This window comes from Panicum virgatum, chromosome 1N (genome assembly GCF_016808335.1).
Source record: "Panicum virgatum strain AP13 chromosome 1N, P.virgatum_v5, whole genome shotgun sequence".
NCBI lineage: Eukaryota > Viridiplantae > Streptophyta > Magnoliopsida > Poales > Poaceae > Panicum > Panicum virgatum.
This window is the reverse complement of record NC_053145.1, coordinates 45,713,976-45,733,477: the sequence shown is the minus strand read 5'-3', so window position 1 is coordinate 45,733,477 and position 19,502 is coordinate 45,713,976. Positions and strand designations below refer to the sequence as shown.

At 49.4% G+C, this 19,502-nt stretch overlaps 3 protein-coding genes and 1 long non-coding RNA gene across 7 annotated transcripts; 2 read left to right on the top strand and 2 right to left on the bottom strand.

Moving 5' to 3' along the window:
* Positions 1 to 383: 383 nt before the first annotated feature.
* Positions 384 to 3,446, top strand: LOC120656095 (COX assembly mitochondrial protein 2 homolog). 4 transcript variants are annotated; one of them, XM_039934108.1, is made up of 5 exons: positions 384 to 390; positions 894 to 965; positions 1,063 to 1,167; positions 1,285 to 1,413; positions 2,822 to 3,404. In XM_039934108.1, the coding sequence occupies exons 2-4, from the start codon at positions 921 to 923 to the stop codon at positions 1,381 to 1,383; spliced, it is 249 nt and encodes an 82-aa protein (XP_039790042.1). In that variant the 5' UTR covers positions 384 to 390; positions 894 to 920; the 3' UTR covers positions 1,384 to 1,413; positions 2,822 to 3,404. The 4 variants fall into 4 exon arrangements, with proteins under 4 accessions (XP_039790042.1, XP_039790041.1, XP_039790039.1 ...); XM_039934107.1 differs by having other exon boundaries at positions 2,639 to 3,404; XM_039934105.1 differs by having other exon boundaries at positions 1,285 to 3,446.
* A 175-nt stretch (positions 3,447 to 3,621) lies between these two features.
* Positions 3,622 to 5,945, top strand: LOC120656094 (putative 12-oxophytodienoate reductase 8). Its single transcript, XM_039934103.1, has 4 exons — positions 3,622 to 3,912; positions 4,189 to 4,460; positions 4,913 to 5,086; positions 5,255 to 5,945. Exons 1-4 carry the CDS (start codon positions 3,848 to 3,850, stop codon positions 5,848 to 5,850), a joined length of 1,107 nt encoding a protein of 368 aa, XP_039790037.1. The 5' UTR covers positions 3,622 to 3,847; the 3' UTR covers positions 5,851 to 5,945.
* A 319-nt stretch (positions 5,946 to 6,264) lies between these two features.
* LOC120656096 (probable serine/threonine-protein kinase At1g54610) lies at positions 6,265 to 9,180 on the bottom strand. Its single transcript, XM_039934109.1, has 5 exons — positions 8,569 to 9,180; positions 7,624 to 8,454; positions 7,298 to 7,501; positions 6,826 to 7,212; positions 6,265 to 6,732 (listed from the first exon to the last, which is right to left on the bottom strand). The coding sequence occupies exons 1-5, from the start codon at positions 9,007 to 9,009 to the stop codon at positions 6,574 to 6,576; spliced, it is 2,022 nt and encodes a 673-aa protein (XP_039790043.1). The 5' UTR covers positions 9,010 to 9,180; the 3' UTR covers positions 6,265 to 6,573.
* A 2,809-nt stretch (positions 9,181 to 11,989) lies between these two features.
* LOC120656097 lies at positions 11,990 to 12,912 on the bottom strand. Its single transcript, XR_005667815.1, has 3 exons — positions 12,513 to 12,912; positions 12,370 to 12,430; positions 11,990 to 12,164 (listed from the first exon to the last, which is right to left on the bottom strand). It is a non-coding gene; the product is annotated as an uncharacterized LOC120656097 (long non-coding RNA).
* Positions 12,913 to 19,502: the final 6,590 nt, after the last annotated feature.

Here is a 19,502-nt window from a genome sequence, read left to right as displayed (position 1 = left end):
GAGTCCACGCCGGAGTGGCGCCGCTCCCTCCGGCCTTGCCTCGACCGTGGAGAAAAGCCAAGTCCTCGGCACCCTTCGTTTGTAAACATCTTATCTGATGAAAACGGACAGAAAAAATTCTAATTTCCGTACATCCGTATTTCTACATTTATTCTAAATTTGCGGCTAAACAGAAATGGAATAGAAAATTCCGAAAACAGGACGGAAACGGGTCAAGAATAAATGGAAATGAGACAGGATATAGGAGAGAGGGTCCATCCCCACCCGTTTTACCAGGATCTCATTTTCGACCGGAATGAGCTCGTATTTATCCCATTTTCGAGTTATACTAAATGCGACAAATAACTATATCTATCAGGTATAAGTCAAATCTATTTGTGCAGCCACCAGGTATGCCCGCCCCTTCTCTTCCCTTCCGTTGGGCGGAACGGAGCACCCCAAACCCAAACAAAGCTATTTGTGCTCGGATCTGAGTGACCTACTAACTTCCGTTTTGTTAAAAAAAAAATTGTCCAATGCCTCGGTCTGCCCCCGTTTGCAGCCTTCTCGTTAAGCTTTGGCGGGGCTTAACATCGCGCGGTAGCGATCTGTGGCTCTGTAATACTTAGATGACAGGTGAGATATAAAACCATAGGCCACCAACTAACTACCTGGAGTCGCTAAGCGTTTGGAAAACGTGCAAACTTTAGCCTCCTTCAGAGGTTCCTGGTAACCATAAAAGAAATTTTGCATGACAGATGTCCATGGCTGTGCCATGATGATGTGTTGATAAGTGTATGGAGGATATTTTCTCTTGCAGTAATATTTTAACTTCATGTTGGTACGGGTGGCATAGCATCGTGACAATTGTGGCTCTAAGGCTCTAATGCATCTACCATCAATCCATCATGCAGTTGAGGTATCCATACCTTCCTCTGGAAATGCACCCCCCACTGACTTTACACAGGCATCCTATGTGCGCTGAGGTACCTCACTAATATTCTTCTGTCGTTTTTGAGTATTTGCGTCTTGATGTTGTTGCATTGCCTTAGTAAGATCAACCGTTTTTATTTGTTCCACCAGATTATCGAAGAATTCCAGAAGTGCCATTTAGACCACCCTGTCAAGAAGTTCTTCGGAGAGTGCACAGACCTTAAAATCAAACTAGATCGCTGCTTCCGACAAGAGGTGAGTGCTTTTAGTTCCTTGTTTTTTATCTTGTAGTTCTGAACCTTAGCCAAGGTCTTTTCCCAAAAAGAAAGAGACTCATTTTCTAAATGCCACGTTACTGTACTTGAAATTCAGAAAGCCTTGAAGAGAAAGGCAAACTTTGAAGAAAGCAAGAAATTTAAAGAACAGCTGCAGGCCTACAAAAGAGAAATTGCAGAGAAAAACCAGGAATAAGAACTTGGAACAAAGGTCAAGGAACTAAAGGTGGATGCTCTTTATCTGTGGCAGGATGTCCTCAATTGCGTCAAGTGTGCTTGAACTGTATTGCTTCTAGAAAAACTTCCGCATGATGAGTGGCAGCTAAAACCAGCAGCTAGAGGTTTACGTTCTTCATTGATTCTAAGATGTGCTGCTTTTTCCCTGTTCATCCATGCTTATGTAATAACAATGAAGCTTTGTATCATACATAGACATATCACTTTATTGCTTAATTCAAGCAGTTTTATTAAGAATTTAATCTGCCCTATACTTTCACTATTTATGCTATATATTTGGTTTGCCTATCTTTTGAAATTTGTACATTTTTTCTTGAACGGAAATTTGTACATTCAAATTGGCTAGTTATTTGCTTGATCTGATTAATGTGTTTGCTGTTTGATTTAAACATATCACAGCCAGCTATATTTGGTCACACAGACAAATCAAACCAACCTTCCAGTTATAATAGAATTCAGTTTTATTTTCGTAACAATTTACACTGTGTGAGAATCATCATTATGAAATTGGGATAGAAGATCTTATTGATCTCATTAAGATTTTTAACAGCATGTGGTTGTGGGGGCTATTCATCACCAAAAATTTGTAAATGTCCTAGGACTTCCAATTTTAAAGCCTTTGAAGCTTTGGATACCAGCATGGATATTCACCTGCTGTTAATACTGTTGACATTGTTGAGTTAGGTGGGTATAGTCGTATAGAGAGCAATGTCTCGGTTGCTTCTAATCCTTACTGCCATCTGGCTTGAAGACTGAACTTTATCACAGGGATAGGAGACTTGGCACTCATCTGCAATAGTGTTCGGATCTATTTTTCTACTACAGCATCAAGCCACCCACTGATGAGCTTGGGGGTCATGCCTTGGCCAACGCTTTGTTCAGGCATCTCATAGGAGGATTTTTTCCCCAACCCTTTCAGAATTTCCAATGTTCATAATTCAGGTTACTTTATGTGGTTATGCCTCTCATTAACCTTCATTTTGGAATCCAAAAATGAGGTTTTGCTAATCCTGAGTACTGCTAAACTGCATACGCAAGAGTTTGACCTTGATTCTATAAATTCCATGACATCATTTATGTTACTTGGTGTTTATTGTCTCATAACTACTAAATTGGAATCTTACCGATTTTTTTTTTTGACACTCATGGGCCAATCTATGCCGAGAATAATTTTCTTTCACCATATATTGGTCTCACGCTCGTACATGTTTTAGGCAAGGTACTGCTCTAGCATGTGTTCGACTTCATTGGAGGAGCTCTCTGTCAAGCTATAGTTCCATAGTTTTATATTTGCATTTATACGGAATGGTGGTTAGTTCTTGGTTACCCCATGACACAAGGTTGTGATACATTTAGCTCCAAATACTGATTGTTTCCTTCTGTCTCATTCCGATTAGGAACCTGATGATATATTAGCTGAAGGAGCCATGGATTCAGCTCAAGCTTGAGAATAGTTCTCTGGTGGGGAAGACATGATCAATTGCGCAGCTTGAAGCAGTGGTATCCTACATCTGGCGATGAAACAACTAAGGTCTTTCGACACAGAAGTGCTCTTTTGGCAAATCAGGAGCATCAGCAAGAGGTCACCACTCACCACCATTTAGTCATGGATTCACCAGGAATGCAATCACTGTAGCACCTGCTAATAACAAGAGATCACTGGTGAATTGGCTGGAAATGCGCAGTGGTTAGCATCCCAGTGTCAGTCCTTGAGGTGGGCAATAGGGAGGCAAAGCCTCTCTCACTATTCATGTGGTATCTGCCTCTGCCTGGGAAGGAGCACGTTCCACAGGTGTGGATTTTTTCGAGCAGGATGTTGTTCGCAAGTTAATGTCGATTTGCTAGGATGTTCATAATCTAAGAGCAAGAGATACTGCTCCTGGGGCCGCCGATAGAAGCATTGGTAGCTCGTATGCTGTTCTTGCCACCGTTAATATTTGCTACGATAATATAGCATTCCCAAGGCTTATTGTTTGTTTACACGGTGATGCAATGTCAGTCTGGGTCTTTTCTTTTTCTTAATATATAATCGGCAGCTCTTTCTACCTGTTTCGTTTTTTAATAAAAAAATTTCTGTATTGCCCTACCTTACTCTGGGAACTGTAGCTATTGATCAGACAGCAGCAGCAGTCAGGAAGCCCCTATTGACCGATGTATACACTCCTACGTACTCGTACATACAATTTACAACAGTAAAGTAATTCATAGTCCAAAAATGAAATAACCCAGTATTTTCCAAATGAGCAACCTAAAGGCTCCTCGCGGTAATTGCTCGGAAACTTACATTGCAAGTGCGACTGCGGGCAGGTTGCAATTATATTCTTTTTCCACCAAAAATTAAAACAGAAGAGGGGCGTCAGGATTCAGAGGTTACCAGAGGTGGCCGAGTAGCGCGACGGCGCGACGAAGGATAGCAATCATCCATGGAAGCAAAAGCTATCCCGCTACCAACTCCCTACACCATGGGGGGATTCCACCTCTCTCACAGGTGAGTTCAAAACACCAGCTTCGATCAGCTTTGGTTTTGTAGCAAATGGTCAGTTCAAAATCCCGGGCATTCACTAGGCTAGCCAGTTGTTTGTCGGCATAAGAATTTTCTGCAGGTAGCCCTTCCCTCTGCTGTTATGGTGAGCGCCCGCAAGGAGTTCGATGAATTGCCTCACAGCCTGCAGAGCGACCGCCTTGGAAACCTTTGATGTTTGGAGGTTGATTTCTGCATATGCAAGTGACCTGAGCATGCATCCTCTGTTGATCTTGATGTTAGGGTTGTCCACGCCCCCCTCACAAGGTCGAGGTGCTATAACAACCTTCCTGGAGAGCATGTCGCGCTGTACTACTCGCAGAGGGCATCCAAGGCTGGCCTGCTGATTGCTGAAGCCACTGGGGTCTCTCAAACCGCTCAGGGGTACCCCAATGCACCAGGCATATGGACCAAGGAGCAGGTGGAGGCTTGGAAGCCGGTGGTGGATGCAGTGCATCGGAAGGGCGGGGTTTTCTTCTGTCAGATATGGCATGTTGGGAGGGCGTCTACTTATGGTACTCTCGCTTCTTATCAATGACCCTGCAAGTTAACATGTGTTGAGTAAAGGATTATGCATATGTTCTCTATGGTCTTGAATTGTTAGTTATTGCATTCATGCTGGATTTGTTCAGAGCATGACATCATAGTATTCTCGTATGTTGGTTGAATAATTTGCTGCAGGATAGGCTGGTGGATTTTGTTGATTCATTGTGCTAGGCATCTGAAATTTTATGATGGCTATGGACAGAAGTCCTGAAGAAATTGATATCTTTTGTCTTGAAGAACCGTTAGAACTTGAGCTTAAACTAAAGCATCAGAAATCATTGAAGACCACCTATTTCTAATGTTCTTCTCTCAAGCTAATCTTGTCAATGCCTATTATTCACACATATCTTTGCTTCCTCAAGTGATGCATTCCATGTAGTTTTGTGGTTCCCCTGACAGCTATTTCTGGTATACACTGCAGATTATCAGCCCAATGGACAAGCACCAGTTTCTTGTACGGACAAGCAGATCATGCCTCAGGTTCTCAAGGATGGAACTGTGGAGGAATTCTCTGCCCCAAGGAGGCTTAGAGAAGATGAAATCCCTCAAATCGTCAGTGATTTTCAGCTTGCTGCTAGGAATTGCATTGAAGCAGGTATGTCCTTCCTATGATTGTATTTTACCTTTAACTTGCACTACCCATCTTCATAAATCATGATTGTGATTTATTCAAGTTAAAATCTAAAAAGCTCCCAGGTGGCCAATATGTACCTTGTTAACCAGATTATATCATTTATTATTGAGTTACCATCATGAACTTTAGGCTTTGATGGGGTTGAAATCCACTGCGCATTTGGCTACCTAATTGAGCAGTTCATGAAGGACAGCGTCAATGACAGAACGGACAAGTATGGTAGAAGCATGGAAAACCGCTGTCGCTTTGCTCTTGAGGTAATTCAAGCAGCCATCAATGAGATCGGAGCAGAGAGGGTTGGTGTCCGTCTCTCACCATACTCAAACTGTCTGGACTGCTGGGATTCAGACCCAGACGCACTCGGTCTGTACATGATCCACGCCATGAACAAGCTGGGTGTCCTCTACTGCAGCATGGTTGAGCCTGAGGTGGTCAAAGTGGATGGCAAGGTGCAAATCCCTTACAAGCTGTTGCATTTCAGGAAGGCTTTTGCTGGTCCTTTCATTGTTGCCGGAGGATACAACAGGGAAGAAGGCAACAAGGCAGTTTCCGAGGGTTACACCGACCTAGTGGCATATGGCAAATGGTTTCTGGCGAACCCAGACTTGCCGAAGCGGTTTGAGCAGAATGCACCTCTGAACAAGTACGACAGATCAACGTTCTACACTCCTGATCCATTTGTCGGGTATACCGATTACCCTTTTCTTGATCTTTCGTCTGTGTGATTCCTTGAGAACAAAATTGGTGCTATATATACTTGATATTGACATGGAATCCCAAATTAAATAAAATTGTTGAACACGCTGGAGATTATGAACTCCACAGCTGTCACAGTTAACTTTTCATAAAACTTGTGCGGTTTCTTCTTTCCTGGAAATTTGAAAAACACTGTAGCTAGGTTTCAGTGCTTACTGAACATGCATCATCACTTGCGCCGCGCCACTGGTTGGCCGATCAGGCCTGCGGCATGGGAAGCCGGCTGCAGGCCCCAGCCTTGGCTGTGATGCACAGTGGGTTTTCTGGTCAAGTTCCTTTCATTTCAAGTTCTTCAATTTCGTAGTTGCTAACTTGCTACACTTGTAGAGTTTGTTGTTCTAATCGCAACTACTTTGTTAGCGTCTCTAATTGCAACAGGTGGATCGGATGCACACACATTTTCCTTTTGGGTGTCTTTACAATCTGCCTCGTGCATACATGTGTCTCTCTTCCTTCTCCCTGTCAGGCTTTCCAAGCCTCTCTACCACTGCTATTATACACATGGATCAAGAAAAGCCCCGACTCCTAGCCGCCCCGAGCACTGCGAGGCGGCTCATTCATGTGTGGATCTACCCTCCAGCAATGATCTCACCTCCATCTGCTCCGTGGAGAGACGCACACGAATGCTCTGGTCTGAGACCATGGGATTCGCCGTGTATGGCTACCAACTTGATGCATGTTCTTTTCCCCCCTCAGTAATGGTGCCTGTTCGTCTTCTCCTTCTCGACCCGTGCCTTGCGGACCGCCTGCTGGATCTGCCTCTCGTGCTCCTTGAGCATGTCCTCCATGTTCCCGCCGGGCGGCATCAGGGGACCCGAGTAGTGGATCCTCTTGTTCCTCCCTCCGAATCCCTGAAAAGTTGACGGTTGCAATGGTGATCAGCCATTGCCTGAATTTTGGTCTCATCAAGATTGCCAATGAGCTGAATGGTGGTCGGTACTCACGGCCGACGTGTCCCTCACGCCGAGGTCCTTGTGGTGGGAGGAGCCCGGCCGGCCGACGGCGTTGGCCGGCTCGGCGACGTCCAGCCGGTTGTACCTGGGGTTGGCATTCCTGGCGGCCGACGAGCTCGGGTGCAGGTCGGTGCCCCGGGACGGCGCGTAGGAGCGCTGCGAGGTGAGCGTCGACGCCCTGACGGAGCTGGACGTCCGCGTTGGGACCCCGCGCTGGTCGTTCCTGTACCACGTCGACCCGAACCCGGCGGTCTGCATCGCCGCCGGCCCGCGCCCGGCCGCCGCCGGCGGCGGCTCGATCCGGAAGCCCGGCACGCTGTCCTCCTGCGAGCTGTAGTGGTGGCTCGTGCTCTTCTGGTTGGCGCGCGCATGCCGCCTCTGAAACGAGAGAAGCTTTTCAGACAAAAAGTTTGGACTCCCTCTTCCTGGTGTTGGAGCATCAGGAACTGAGAGCAGCACGAACCTGGTAGTCTGCAATGGCGTCCTGGGCTGGCGCGGCCTTGGTGTCGTCTCTCCCGGGCTTGATGGAGACGGAGCCCTTGCCTCCAATGGCCGCCGCGTTTTGCCTGCTGGCCTCCTGGCCTCGGAGCTTGGCGTCGTACTCCTTGCAGGGCGGGAACTTGGGCAGGCTCGCCGGGTCACACGCCAGCGGCTTCGTCCGGAAGAACTGATGTGATGGATGGCGGCGGAATGCAGCAGGGCAGGGTGTCAATGGCGGCTGCCGGTAAGAACAGAGCAGAAGCCAGAAGGAGGGAGAGGAGAGGCGAGAGCCCACCCAGAGCCGCCTACCTCGCTGTCGAGAGCCGAGGCCGCCGTGCCCCGCGCCGACGGTTCGATGGCAAGCAGCGTGTCGAGGAGCTCGAGGGCCGTGGGGGGAAAGTCCTTGAAGGTCTCGGCGATCTTGCGCCGGTACGGGCGCTGCGGCTTGAAGAGCGTCACGTCGGGCAGCTTGGCCTTGGCCCAGTAGTCCTCCGACGGCGAGCCGCAGAGCTTGAAGATCTTGTGCAGCTGCTCGATCTCGGTCTGCCCGGGCATGATGGGCTTGCCTGCGAGCAGCTCGGCGAGGATGCAGCCGGTGCTCCAGAGGTCGACGGCGACGCCGTACTCGGTGGCGCCGAGCAGGAGCTCCGGCGGGCGGTACCAGAGCGTGACGACGCGGCTGGTCATGGGCTGGCTCTTGGCGGGGTCGAAGGTGGTGGCGAGCCCGAAGTCGGCGATCCGGAGCACGCCGCGGCCGTCGATGAGCAGGTTGGAGCCCTTGATGTCGCGGTGCAGGACGCCGCGGGCGTGGCAGTGGCGCAGGCCCTCGAGGATCTGGCCCATGAAGCACTTGACCTGCGGCTCCGTGAAGCGCTGCCCGGAGAGCGCGGCGAGGCCGGCGAGGTCGTGCTCCATGTACTCGAAGACGAGGTAGAGGCTGTGGGAGAGGCGGGAGGTGACGATGCCCTCCAGCTTGATGACGTTGGGGTGGTCCAGCCGCCGGAGGATGTGGATCTCCCGCGCCATGAACCGCACGCTCTCCGGGTCCATGTTGACGAAGCGCACCCGCTTCAGCGCCACGATCTTGCCGCTCTGCAGGTCCCGCGCCTTGTACACGTTGCTGTAGGTGCCCTGGCCGATCTGCGCGCGGATCCATGGCGGATTAGCGATCATGCCAATGAGTACTACTACTACTATACCAACCAAGAGAGGAATCGAGGTTTTGTGTTTTGCAAGAAGAGGGGGATTAATTGCCTTGTCCAGTCGCTCGAACGTGTCGGCGCGGCGGGGCAGCCAGCCGTGGACGACCTCCCCGGCGACGGAGGTGAGCCAGGAGGGCCACCCGGCGATGACGTGCTCGCCGGAGAACCCCTGCGGGGCGCTGGAGATCACCTCGGGCGCGCCGCCGTCGGCGTAGTAGTCCGCCGTGGCGCGGCGGGGATGCGTGGGCGCCCCCGCGGTGCTGTACGACTTGCTGAGGGACGTGATGACCACGACGGCGGGCGCGGGCGCGATTGCGGCGCCGGCGCCGGCGCCGGCCTTGGTGTTCGACGCCGTCCGGGACAGGGCGGCGTCCTCGTCCTTGGCGGCGAGCGTGATGAGCTGCTTCAGCGACTGGCTCGGCGCTTTCTGCAGCGGCGGCGGGGCGCCGGGCGGCGGCTCGGCGACGCCCTCCTTGGAGCACAGGCCGCCCATCGCCGACGTCGCCGGGCGAATCAAACGTCCAGGAAACGAGCGAGAGCCGGCGCGGCAGGAGGAGAGAAGGAAGAAGGCCAGCTAGGATGACGCAGGCGGCGGGGCCGACGACGGGAGATGGGAGAGCGGAGGTGGACGGGCAGGCATGGCCGCCGGGACGTTGGGCGCGCGCGCGGGTATCCGGCGGCGGGGCCGGACACGGGGTGCGCGCGCGCGGGAGCAGCGGCCAGCGGGGGCGAGAACGAAGAGAGGGGGGCTCGAGGACGCCGAGACCGTTGCGAATAAGCGACGGGGAGGGGCAAGCGGCGGTTGGCGCGGTTCGCGGAGGACCGGTGGAGCCAGGGCGTCAGTGAGCTTGGCGACGTGGCCGCCGGCCAGGTTGGGGGAGTGGCGCGCACGACGAGACGTGCGCCCCAATTAGGTAGACCAGCAAGAACCCCCCCCCCCCCCCCCCCGGCGTGTGGCGCTCCCCATCCCCATGATTTGGGCGGTCGATGTGGCGAGCCGCTGGTTGTTGGTTGGGGTCTGATGCCTGTCATCAAATGTCAAACGGAGGATGAAATCAAGCCCTTGTTTAGAAGCAATGTGTAAAGTTTTTTGAAATAGAATCTTTGCACATTTGAAATACTAAATATAGACTAATCACAAAACTAATTACAGAATTTGTCTGTAAAATACAAGACGAATTTATTAAGACTAATTAATCCATTATTAGTACATATTTATTGGGCAGCGTATCTAGTGAAAACCTGACAAACTGTGCAAACTTGCAAACTATGAATCTAAGACCATAAAATGCTGATCCGATGGCTAGGGAAAGAGATGGGTGTATTTTGCACTTAAACGCCCGCCATTAGCCATGCTAATCGCGTTTTTTTCCAAATCGCCCCCGCAAATCCCAGACTTCAGTCCGCGAGGCGTCGTTTCGTTTTCGCCCGTCGGAATCCCACACGCGAGTCGCTGCCGCCCTCATCGTTTCGTGTCGCGCTTCCCGTGAGTCGCTGCCGCGCTGCTGCCCGTCAGTCGCCGCCGCGCTCCAACATCAGCCGCGATGGAGTCCGCCGGCCGTCCGTGATTCGCCGCCGCCCGTCCGCAATGGAGTCCGCGCGTGCACGACGCCATGGAGATCATATGCCATATGAAATGGACCATGTCATCGGGCGCTGGAAATCTTTGTACTCCCTCCGTTCTTTTTTTTAAAGTCTTTTACCTATATGTTATTATAAAAATTGGTGGTTGCCTGTGTATCACTAAAAAAATTGAGACACACTTGTATACCATCACGCAAACTCCTTTTTAACTGTGTGCCATTCCGTCCGAGTTCCGTCCACTTCCTTCTTTAGGCAGCTGGGCCTGCCTTTTTTTTTCTTTCCTCTCTCTCCCTTATCCTCTTTCTTCAGGTTAGCAGAGGGGAGGAGGCCAGGCGCGCTGCCGCGCTCAGCAGAGCCGGCGGCCGGCCAGTGGCGACCGGTAGGGCGTGCTCGTGCCTGCGCGGCGGTCGGAGAGGCCCGCGCACACGCCCGCGGCAGCGGCCTGCGGCAGTGCACGCATGCCCGCGGCCCGTAGCGGCTCTGCTCCACTTTTTAGTGCGTGGCGGCGCCGGCTCACTGCTCTAGCAAATCACTTGTACTAGGCCGTATTTAGTTGCACTCTGTAAAAATTTTGAAAAGACATCTTTTTACATTTGAAGTACTAAACATAGACTAATCACAAAAATAATTGCAGAACTCGTCTGTAAATCGCGAGACGAATCTAATGACCCTAATTAATCCGTAATTAGAGGTTATTTACTGTAGCATTACTGTATCAATTTAGCATCTAATTACAGCCTAATTAGGTTCATTAGATTCGTCTCGCCATTTACAGACAGCAATCGCAATGCGTTTTTTATTTCGTCTAGATTTAAGTCTCCATGCAGGTGCCGGAATTTTTTTTTTGGAATTTTGATTTTTGTAACTAAACACGGCCCTAGTATGACAAATTATCGCTAGCTGATGCTGGATTGAATTGGCTAGCTAAAAATATAGGTATATATACATATAATGATTAAATGATTTACTATTTCCTAAATCATGGGTGAATAGTGGAGCAGAGCCACTACACAGACCGCGGGCGCCATGGAGGCAATGGCGTCGGTGCTGACGCAGCTCCAGCGTCTCCGAGCTCCCCGCCTCCTCCGCGTGAGCCGATCATCCACCCCCGCCTGGCCTTCCCGATCCTTCCAGGCCTGTGTCCCATTTGCAGGAGCGGGAGCACGGCGCCCGCGAGGAGCTCCGCGACGCCGGCCAGGTTACCCCCTCCTGGCCACGCGTCTCTCCGTGTTTAGGGTCCTAGCGTCGCTTTGTCCGCTGATTGACTATGATGCTTTGGCTGCTGAGGTGGGAAGCGGCGGCGGAGGAGCACCGCAGGGAGGCTCGGGAGCTAGGCGCGGAGGTGGCCGCGCGGGACGACGCGCTACGGAAGCTCGAGGCGCGGTCATGCGCGCGGGCGCCGCCTCCGGACTCAGATTCGGTAACATCGCCACAGCATGTCACCATGAAACATTGGAGCCATCTGGAGCACTAAAAATGAATCGGACGCTCCGCTGCGCCGGTCCGCCCATGCACTTCCGTTTTGAGCCCGCCCCTCCGTTTTCATCCCGTCGCAAGCCTTCTCATCCTCCCGTTTTCAACTGCGCCGCCAAGGACAAACGCCCAGAGCGCGTCCGCCCGCCGTTCCTCCGCCCCCACAGCCGCCCGCCGCTCCTCCGCTGGGAGGGGAGTCGGCGCCGCCGCGGGACTCCGCCGTGGCTGTTGCTATGGAAGGCTGGGGCCGCTGGCGCGGGACTCCGCCGGGGTCATCGCCGCGGGAGGCCGGCGGGGCCGCCGCCGGTGACGACGCCGACGGACTGGGGGGCGGCGCCGCGGCAGTCCGCCGGGGCTGCCAGCGCTGGAATCCGCCGCTAGGACGCCGGCGCTGGAGGTGGCCGCCGTGGCCCTGCCGCCGTGAGCAGAGGAGCGGCCGGCCACCGGGCCTGCCCTCGCGGCGGCTCGCGCGGGTGGCGGCGGGCTGGTGTCACCTAGAGGAGGCTGCTGAGAGGGGGGCCGCCGGCACTGGAATGCGCCGCCGGTGCCCGTCGAGCAAGTGCAGTGCAGGCCGTCGAGCCGCGTGGTGATCTGCAGGCAGTGTAAACTGATCTGGGAAGCATACTCTTAATTGGAAGTAGAGTTGGCAGTGTAATCTGATTGAGAGTTGGGCAAATTGATTCTGTAAACTGATTGTGAGTTGGCATTGTGAGAGTTGGCAAATTGATTCACTTGGGCAAACTGATTGAGATTGATTTGGTTCATACCAAAAAGAGAGGAAGTGCAAGGTTCATACCACTACCGTTGGCAAGTTCCGGCCCTGTGCTTTTCTTTTCCTGTCTTCCCAGTCTATATTTCTATGCACATCAGTATCAATGTCACAATCTGTTAGTACAAGTGTCTAGGCATGCTGAATCAGCGAGGAAGTCGAGTTCAAACCTGAAGGTGGCTTTTCAGAGTGAGGCCTTTCATGCCCATCAATCTGAGCACCGACTGGGCGTCGCTTCTGTTCCGGTCAGCAGCCAAGCCGAGCAGAATTCGGCCAGAACAATGCATGCCTACATGTTCTGTAAAAGCAGAATCATACTAACAGATTGCATTGGATGGTTGAAGCCGTCGCCTTCACGTCTAGCAGGCTTCATCAGTAAACTTATCTGAGGAACTGAAGCAGGACGGAAAGAAAAGCAGAGCACTCACTGTCCGGGCCGCCGAGCTTGTCGACCGGACTCAGGGCAGCGGCGCGGCCCCCGCCCGCTCGCCTGCCTCACGCGGCGCCCACGCGGTCCTGCCTCGCGCGGCGTCCGCTCGCCTGCCCCGGCAGCTGGCCACCGAACTCCGGTCGCGGCGGCCCGGCGTCTCCGTGCGGGATTGAGACGTCCGCGGACTGGGGCGAGCGCGGGGCGGCGGGAGTCCCTGCGGGATTGGGCTGGGGCGAGCTAGGGCGGCGGGAGCAGCCAATTTGGGCCCGAGCGGCGAGCGCGGTCGGATTTGGGCGCGAGCGCGGGGCAGCAGGCCTAACAGGATGCTGCGGCCGGATGAAAACGGAGGGGCAGGTCAAAACGGAGGCGTATGGGTGGGCCGGCGCAGCAGAGCGTCCGATTCATTTTCAACGCTCCAGATAACTCCAATGTTTGATGGTGACATGTTGTGGCGATGTTACCGAATCTGAGTCCGCCGCCTCCGGCCGCCGCTGGCCGGACGCCGGCCCTGCTGAGCGCGCGCCGTTTTCATGAAGAAAGAGAGTAATCGAGAGAGGAACATACCAGGGCTGCCTAACGGGGGAAGTGGACGGAACTCGCACGGAATGGCACACACGTAAAAAGAAGTTTTGTGCGATGGTATAAGGGTGCGTCTCAACTTTTTTAGTAGTACACAGATAACCACCAATTTTTGTAATGGCATATAGGTAAAAGACTCTTCTTTTTTATACGACACTGTTCTTTTTTCTTCAACTTTGACTAATATTATTTAATTAATCAGTTAGTTAAATAAAGTGAAATGAGTACCTTTACGTCTTTTATCAAGAGTCTCTTGAATCTAACTTGAAGATTTGGCTATTTGCATAAATATTTGTAGAAAAGACGAATAATCAAATAAAAAAAATCAATGATGTCATGTATGTATTTAAGAACGGAGGGAGTAGCTGTACTGCTGAGTTCAATTTCATATCCAAGCATAACTCTCAGGCACATTCAGAGTATCATTCAGAGTTCTTTTTTTTTCCCTTTGAAAAGGAACATTCAGAGTTCGTATGATCTGCGCATTCTTCAGACTGCAGTTCGCCAGTGCTTTCCACAAATTTCGCGACACTAATCCCATGCTGATGTCAACATGGCGAAGTATTGAAGGGGTGGCGGCGAATCTCGGGCGCGTTCTGTCATGGCGGCGGCGGTGCGGTGAAGGGGCGGCGACTCGCGCGCGGGCGCCATTCTGTCGCAATATGTTACTACGAACCAGAAAAGCAGAGCTAATCAGGACCATGTGTTCCATTCCCGGGACTCAGAGCCGAAAATGAAATGCCAGAATCACCTGGGCACCCATTTGCAGGAGTCCCAGTGCTATCAATCATGTAGAACTCATTCTTCAGTAGTTTAGCTTACTGGGAATCTGCATTTCGGAGATTGAAGGAATGAAGCATGGTTAGCGGACAAGATATCACTGGTTGAGATCACTCATAAGTTACAAATTTGCATTCCCTACTCCTTGAATCACTATTATTTATCCAGCAATCATGGAATTAACCATAACTAAGATGCATTATGTACTCTTTGGCTCTTTGCAGCAACCATACCATGATTCATCAAACAATCATTATGGAAGCAGCTAGCGACAGCTTTTTCCTGGTCCTGGCCAGTAGCACCCCGCTGTTTGGCAACATCACGTGCCTGAAGCTTAAACTCCAAACAACTTTGCAGACCTCACAACTGATTAGTCATGGTAATTTCACAAGAAAAAACAAATATTATTCCTGTAATGTCCACCCCTCCCCACAAGAAGCAAATGTCGATGAATAGATTTCCTGCTGATAAATGCAAGTTTTGTTTCTCACAGAGAACATGTACAAGCTTCTTTCTAAATCCAGTAATAAGATGAAACTTCACTTCAGCAGCAGCTAGAGCCCCGTGCGTACGATCTCTTACACTCTTGGTGCATCAATGCAATGTATTTTGCTGTGTTATCTCCTCGATGTTTGATCAAAACCACACTTGACAGAAGCCAATGAGGATTGGCAAAATGTTTCCAACTCAGACACACCAAAATGTTTATCTGGGTATAAGAAGATTGGGAAAGATGTATTAGGATGCTGCTGTACCATGCAGAAGAGCACAAACACTGTGGTACAAGAATAAAGGCAAATGATAGTGGTTAGAAAGGAGAGTGGTAAATGACAGCGAGCATGCATGAGAGTGCCATCTCACTACGTACATGCATAACAATCTACATACGGTAGGAATGATACGAAACGAATGCCATTTTATATCGCTAGAATTTGTCTCAATCTCGAACACTCTGTTGGTGCAAATAAACATGAAAGGTGGATTGCCTCCTGCTGAAAATTTTGAAGCAAGTACTATAAAGAATTTATAGCGGCCGCGCACAGTAACATATGCTATAGTGGTTGCACGGGAAATGCTACCAGCCTACCACTACAAGGTACTAATAATTCAAAGTTAGCATATTGAAACTTAGCGGCTATATATTACTCGCAATGCAACAATAACGCTTCAAACGTTAGTTTCTATATACTATGCGGTTGTAGTAGACCTTTGCACTAATTGTTCTTATTCAAAATTCAAAGACGTACACCTCTCCGCTTACTCCATCCGTTTTTGAAAAGAACGTCATTCTAGTTTTGTCTCAACTCTCAAGTCAAATCATCTAAAGTTTTCTTCTCAAAAAAAATCATCTAAAGTTTAATCAAATTCACAAAAAACTATGGATACTTATGATAACAATATGTATGGAAAATTCAAAATATTCAGCTTAAAATATCTTTATATACTATATCTATTTGGTGTCATAAATGTTGATGCTCTTGTTTATAAAAAAATTGGTCACTCTTAAGATGGTTTGACTTAGCATAAAATAGAATACATTTATTTTGGAGACAGATGGAGTATTTTAGAAAAAAATTGTTTAGCTAGTAGATGAAGTAATGGTGGTGATCTAATCATCTGAGAGTTTTTACACTAGGGAGATGCTGGAGTCATGCATCGATTGTGTGTGTGAAAGCAGTGGAAGGCCTATCAAAATTACTCTACTCCTACAAACTAAAATAGGCCCGCTCAAAAAAGAAAAGGCCCGCGGGCCGCTGGCCTGGCCCAACCAACATGAAAATGCAACAAAACAAACTTCCCAGAACGCTCTCGGAGGCGTTTTTTTTATTTTTATATTTTTTATTTCTGTTTTTTACAAAAATATATTTTCGATTTGGAAATTTACAGAAATATACCCCGGCCGCCCCGCTGCCGGGCGGCAGGGGCTTATCCGCAAAAAAAGACGAAAAAAATTACAGACAGGTCTCTGTGTCTTGTCGCCCGGCTGCGGGGCGGCCGGCCCCCCTGGCCGCCCAGCAGCTGGGCGGCCGGCCCCCACTGGCCGCTCAGCTGCTGGGCGACCGGCTCTCCCACCCTTATATAAGAGTTGGCTGGTCCCTCCACCTCTCATTTGCATCACTACAATTCCAGAAACCCAGAAAAAAAGAGAGAGGGAGGGAGAGAGGCGAAGCCCTGCCGGATTTTCGAGCCGGCGACTGCAGATAACCAAAATTCTTCTACGCTTTACAAATAGCATGATTGTGTGTCCAGATATGGCGAGCAATTATTTTTGTTGAAACAGTAGATTAGCAATCAATTTAATATAATGATTGTGTGTCCAGATATGTCGAGCAAGCTTCGTTTTAAAGTTCATTATGGTGACGGATATATTTCTCATGATGCGTATGGAGTAGATCTATCAGCTTTTGAACGAAGAGAGTGCAGAATAGATAAACCCTTAGAGAGGAGTTTTGGTTCCATACGCAAATGGCTTCACGAGATATTCAATGTGAATCTAAAGACTCATTTCCTAACCGTTCAGACTGTGACAAATTGGGGAACTGAAGGGGATTTCTGGGAGTTGATGCTTATAGCAAACACCGAAGAATGGCGGACTTACATGCAAGCAGCTCTTGACCGCGGGTGGCCTCTTGCAATGCTAATTCAGATTCACCAGAAAGCAGCCCATTTCGGTGAAGGATCAACAAGTACATCATCTCATATGAACCAAGCAGTGGAACAAAAAAATGAAGATCAGAACATGCTTGTCACAGAACCTGAGCCGCAAGGTATAGCTGATCAGGTAGGAGAAAAAGAAGATCAGAACGTGCATGTCATTCAACCTGAGCCGCAAGGTTTAGCTGATGAGGGTGAGCGGATACCTGGAATTGTGGAAGCTGTACAGAATGAAGACCAAGAGACTCGAATGATGGAAGAATGTGGGGACTCATCAGACGATGAGGACTACCCGTTGCTAGGTGAATGAAGAGGCAAGGGTTTTGGAAATCCAGTGATACAGGATATTAGGAGTAATGAGTACGAATACAGAGAGAATGAGGTTGTGCAGGGGGCAAAGTATCCTAGCATTGAAGCTGTGAAAGATGCTGTGAAGCTTTGGGCTATATCGTTGAGGAAGGAATTCAGAGTTGTGAAGTCTAGCAGCAAAGAATATGAGGTGAAGTGTGTCAATGTCGATTGTACATGGCGAGTACATGCCTATAAGGGCAAGTACAAGACACACTGGGAGTGTTCAATTGTTACACCACATACATATAGATTAACTAATGTTGCTCAAACTCACCGTAACATCACATCCACTTTCATTGCCAAGAAGATGTATGGGGTGATTCTGGACAAAATTGATTATGAGCCAAAATTGATAATTAGGGACATCGACGACCGTTTTCAATACAAAATCAGCTATGCAAAGGCTTGGCGGGCAAAACAAAAGGTGTTTGAGATGAGATTTGGCACATATGAGGCATCATATGATAACTTGCCTCACATGCTGTCAGCAATTGTGCAGAGAAATCCTGTAAGCGCGGCTGATACCTACATTGTACCGAGTTTAGATGGGGGACCTGGGTTTCTGCTTCGTGCTTTCTTCTGCCTTGATGCATGTGTGAGGGTATTTATGTATTGTCTTTCTGTTCTATGTATTGACGGCACATTCTTGACAGGAAGATATAAGGGGACAATACTGACAGCGATTGGAGTTGATTGCAATAAGCAGGTGGTTCACATCGCCTTTGCTTTTGTTGAGAATGAGAACACAGAGAGTTGGTACTGGTTCCTTGAACGTGTGAAGATTAACGTTGTTGCTGGTAGGCCTGATGTTTGCCTCATCAGTGACAGACATGCTGGTCTTCTAGCAGCAATAAGGCAACTACATGAAGGAAGTCGAGGACAGCCTCCTCTATGGCCAGATGTTGTGAGTAGGTGGTGCATAAGGCATATGGTGCAAACTTTTATGAGCGCTTCAAGAATAAGGAACTTATGAATTTGTTCAAGAGATTGTGCACTCAGAATCAGCAGCGGAAGTTTGATGCATTGTGGCAGGTGCTAGGATAACATGTGCGACGAGCTGCTAAAGGAACAGGCCTCAACCTCCAACCGGAGACGTTCCGGCGGCGGAACTTTCACACAGTGGATTAAGGATGCACCTAAGGAGAAGTGGTCAATTCTATACGACACTGGTGGTCGTCGATATGGGATCGAGACAACCAACTATGCAGAGTGTTACAATATGGTAATGCATCATGTTCGTGGATTTCCTCTTGTTGGCATAGTTGAATTCATCATATACGGATGCACAAGGTACTTCAGAGAGCGGTACCAGGCAGCTGCTGTCTTACTTCATCATATCGAAAATATATTTTTGTAAAAAACGGAAATAAAAAATAAAAAAATAAATAAAGCGCGCTCTCGGAGTCTCTGTTGTCTGAGGCCGCTGATGTCAATTGAGCAAACGAGCCTTTATTCATGTTTTCTTCCTTTAGTACAAATCATATATAAGATGCCCTACGAGTCTTTTGTCAAAGAAAGGAAAACAAAGCATGCCTTAGGTGTCTCAATGGGGCTGCAAAAGCGAAGGCTGGTTTTCGTGACTCCAGGACAAGACAACATAAAAACTTGCACTGCGAGAAAATTAAACACGCCTCCATCCACCCAAAAAATACCAGTAGCAAGAAAATCCGAGCAAGAAGGCCCACCACAAGTTACTTCAAATGAAAATCATCTCCCTTCCAACCACAACTAATGTATAGGTGAGATGGTAAAGATACGCACGAGCCAAGAGGTCCCAAATTCAAATCTCATCTGCTTATTTCGTGTGAAAAAATTATTTAAAATAATTTTCTTGACGCCGTACCGGCAAATCCAGAGGCCCTGCTCAGTGCCCATATTTGGGTCACAGTTTACTTTATATTAGACTAAAACAAGCGAAAGGGAGGATTTACCAGTTCAGTCTTTGAAGATGCTCATAGAGGTAGGGTTTGCGTATGTGAAGTCCGCGGTGACGGCGGAAGCGGAAACGATATCTGGGCTTGGCAAGCGGTGATGTCGGAAGCGGAAACAATATTTGGGCTTGGCGAGCGGTGATGGCGGAAGCGGAAACGATATCTGAGCGGCACGTTTCCTCTTCTGTGACATATTTGGGTCACAGTTTACTTCATATTAGGCCAAAAGACAACTAAAACAAGCGAATGTTCTGTGACATATCTGGGTCACAGTTTACTTCATATTGGGCCAAAAGACAACTAAAACAAGCGAAAAGAAGGATTTGCCAGTTCATTCTTCGAAGATGCTCATAGGGGTAGGATTTGCGTGTGTGTGTTACTTCGTATTAGGCCAAAAGACAACTAAAACAAGCGAAATGGAAGATTTGCCAGCT

Excerpts from the sequence above, each read along its gene's own strand:
- LOC120656095 (XM_039934105.1), top strand. The coding sequence starts at position 921 with ATGCACCCCCCACTGACTTTACACAGGCATCCTATGTGCGCTGAG. Across the intron at positions 966-1,062 it reads GGCATCCTATGTGCGCTGAG|ATTATCGAAGAATTCCAGAA; the intron begins GTACCTCACTAA and ends TTGTTCCACCAG. Across the intron at positions 1,168-1,284 it reads ATCGCTGCTTCCGACAAGAG|AAAGCCTTGAAGAGAAAGGC; the intron begins GTGAGTGCTTTT and ends CTTGAAATTCAG.
- LOC120656094 (XM_039934103.1), top strand. The coding sequence starts at position 3,848 with ATGGAAGCAAAAGCTATCCCGCTACCAACTCCCTACACCATGGGGGGA. Across the intron at positions 4,461-4,912 it reads TGGGAGGGCGTCTACTTATG|ATTATCAGCCCAATGGACAA; the intron begins GTACTCTCGCTT and ends TATACACTGCAG. Across the intron at positions 5,087-5,254 it reads TAGGAATTGCATTGAAGCAG|GCTTTGATGGGGTTGAAATC; the intron begins GTATGTCCTTCC and ends CATGAACTTTAG.
- LOC120656096 (XM_039934109.1), bottom strand. The coding sequence starts at position 9,009 with ATGGGCGGCCTGTGCTCCAAGGAGGGCGTCGCCGAGCCGCCGCCCGGC. Across the intron at positions 7,502-7,623 it reads CCTCGGCTCTCGACAGCGAG|TTCTTCCGGACGAAGCCGCT; the intron begins GTAGGCGGCTCT and ends CCATCACATCAG. Across the intron at positions 6,733-6,825 it reads GCGTGAGGGACACGTCGGCC|GGATTCGGAGGGAGGAACAA; the intron begins GTGAGTACCGAC and ends TCAACTTTTCAG.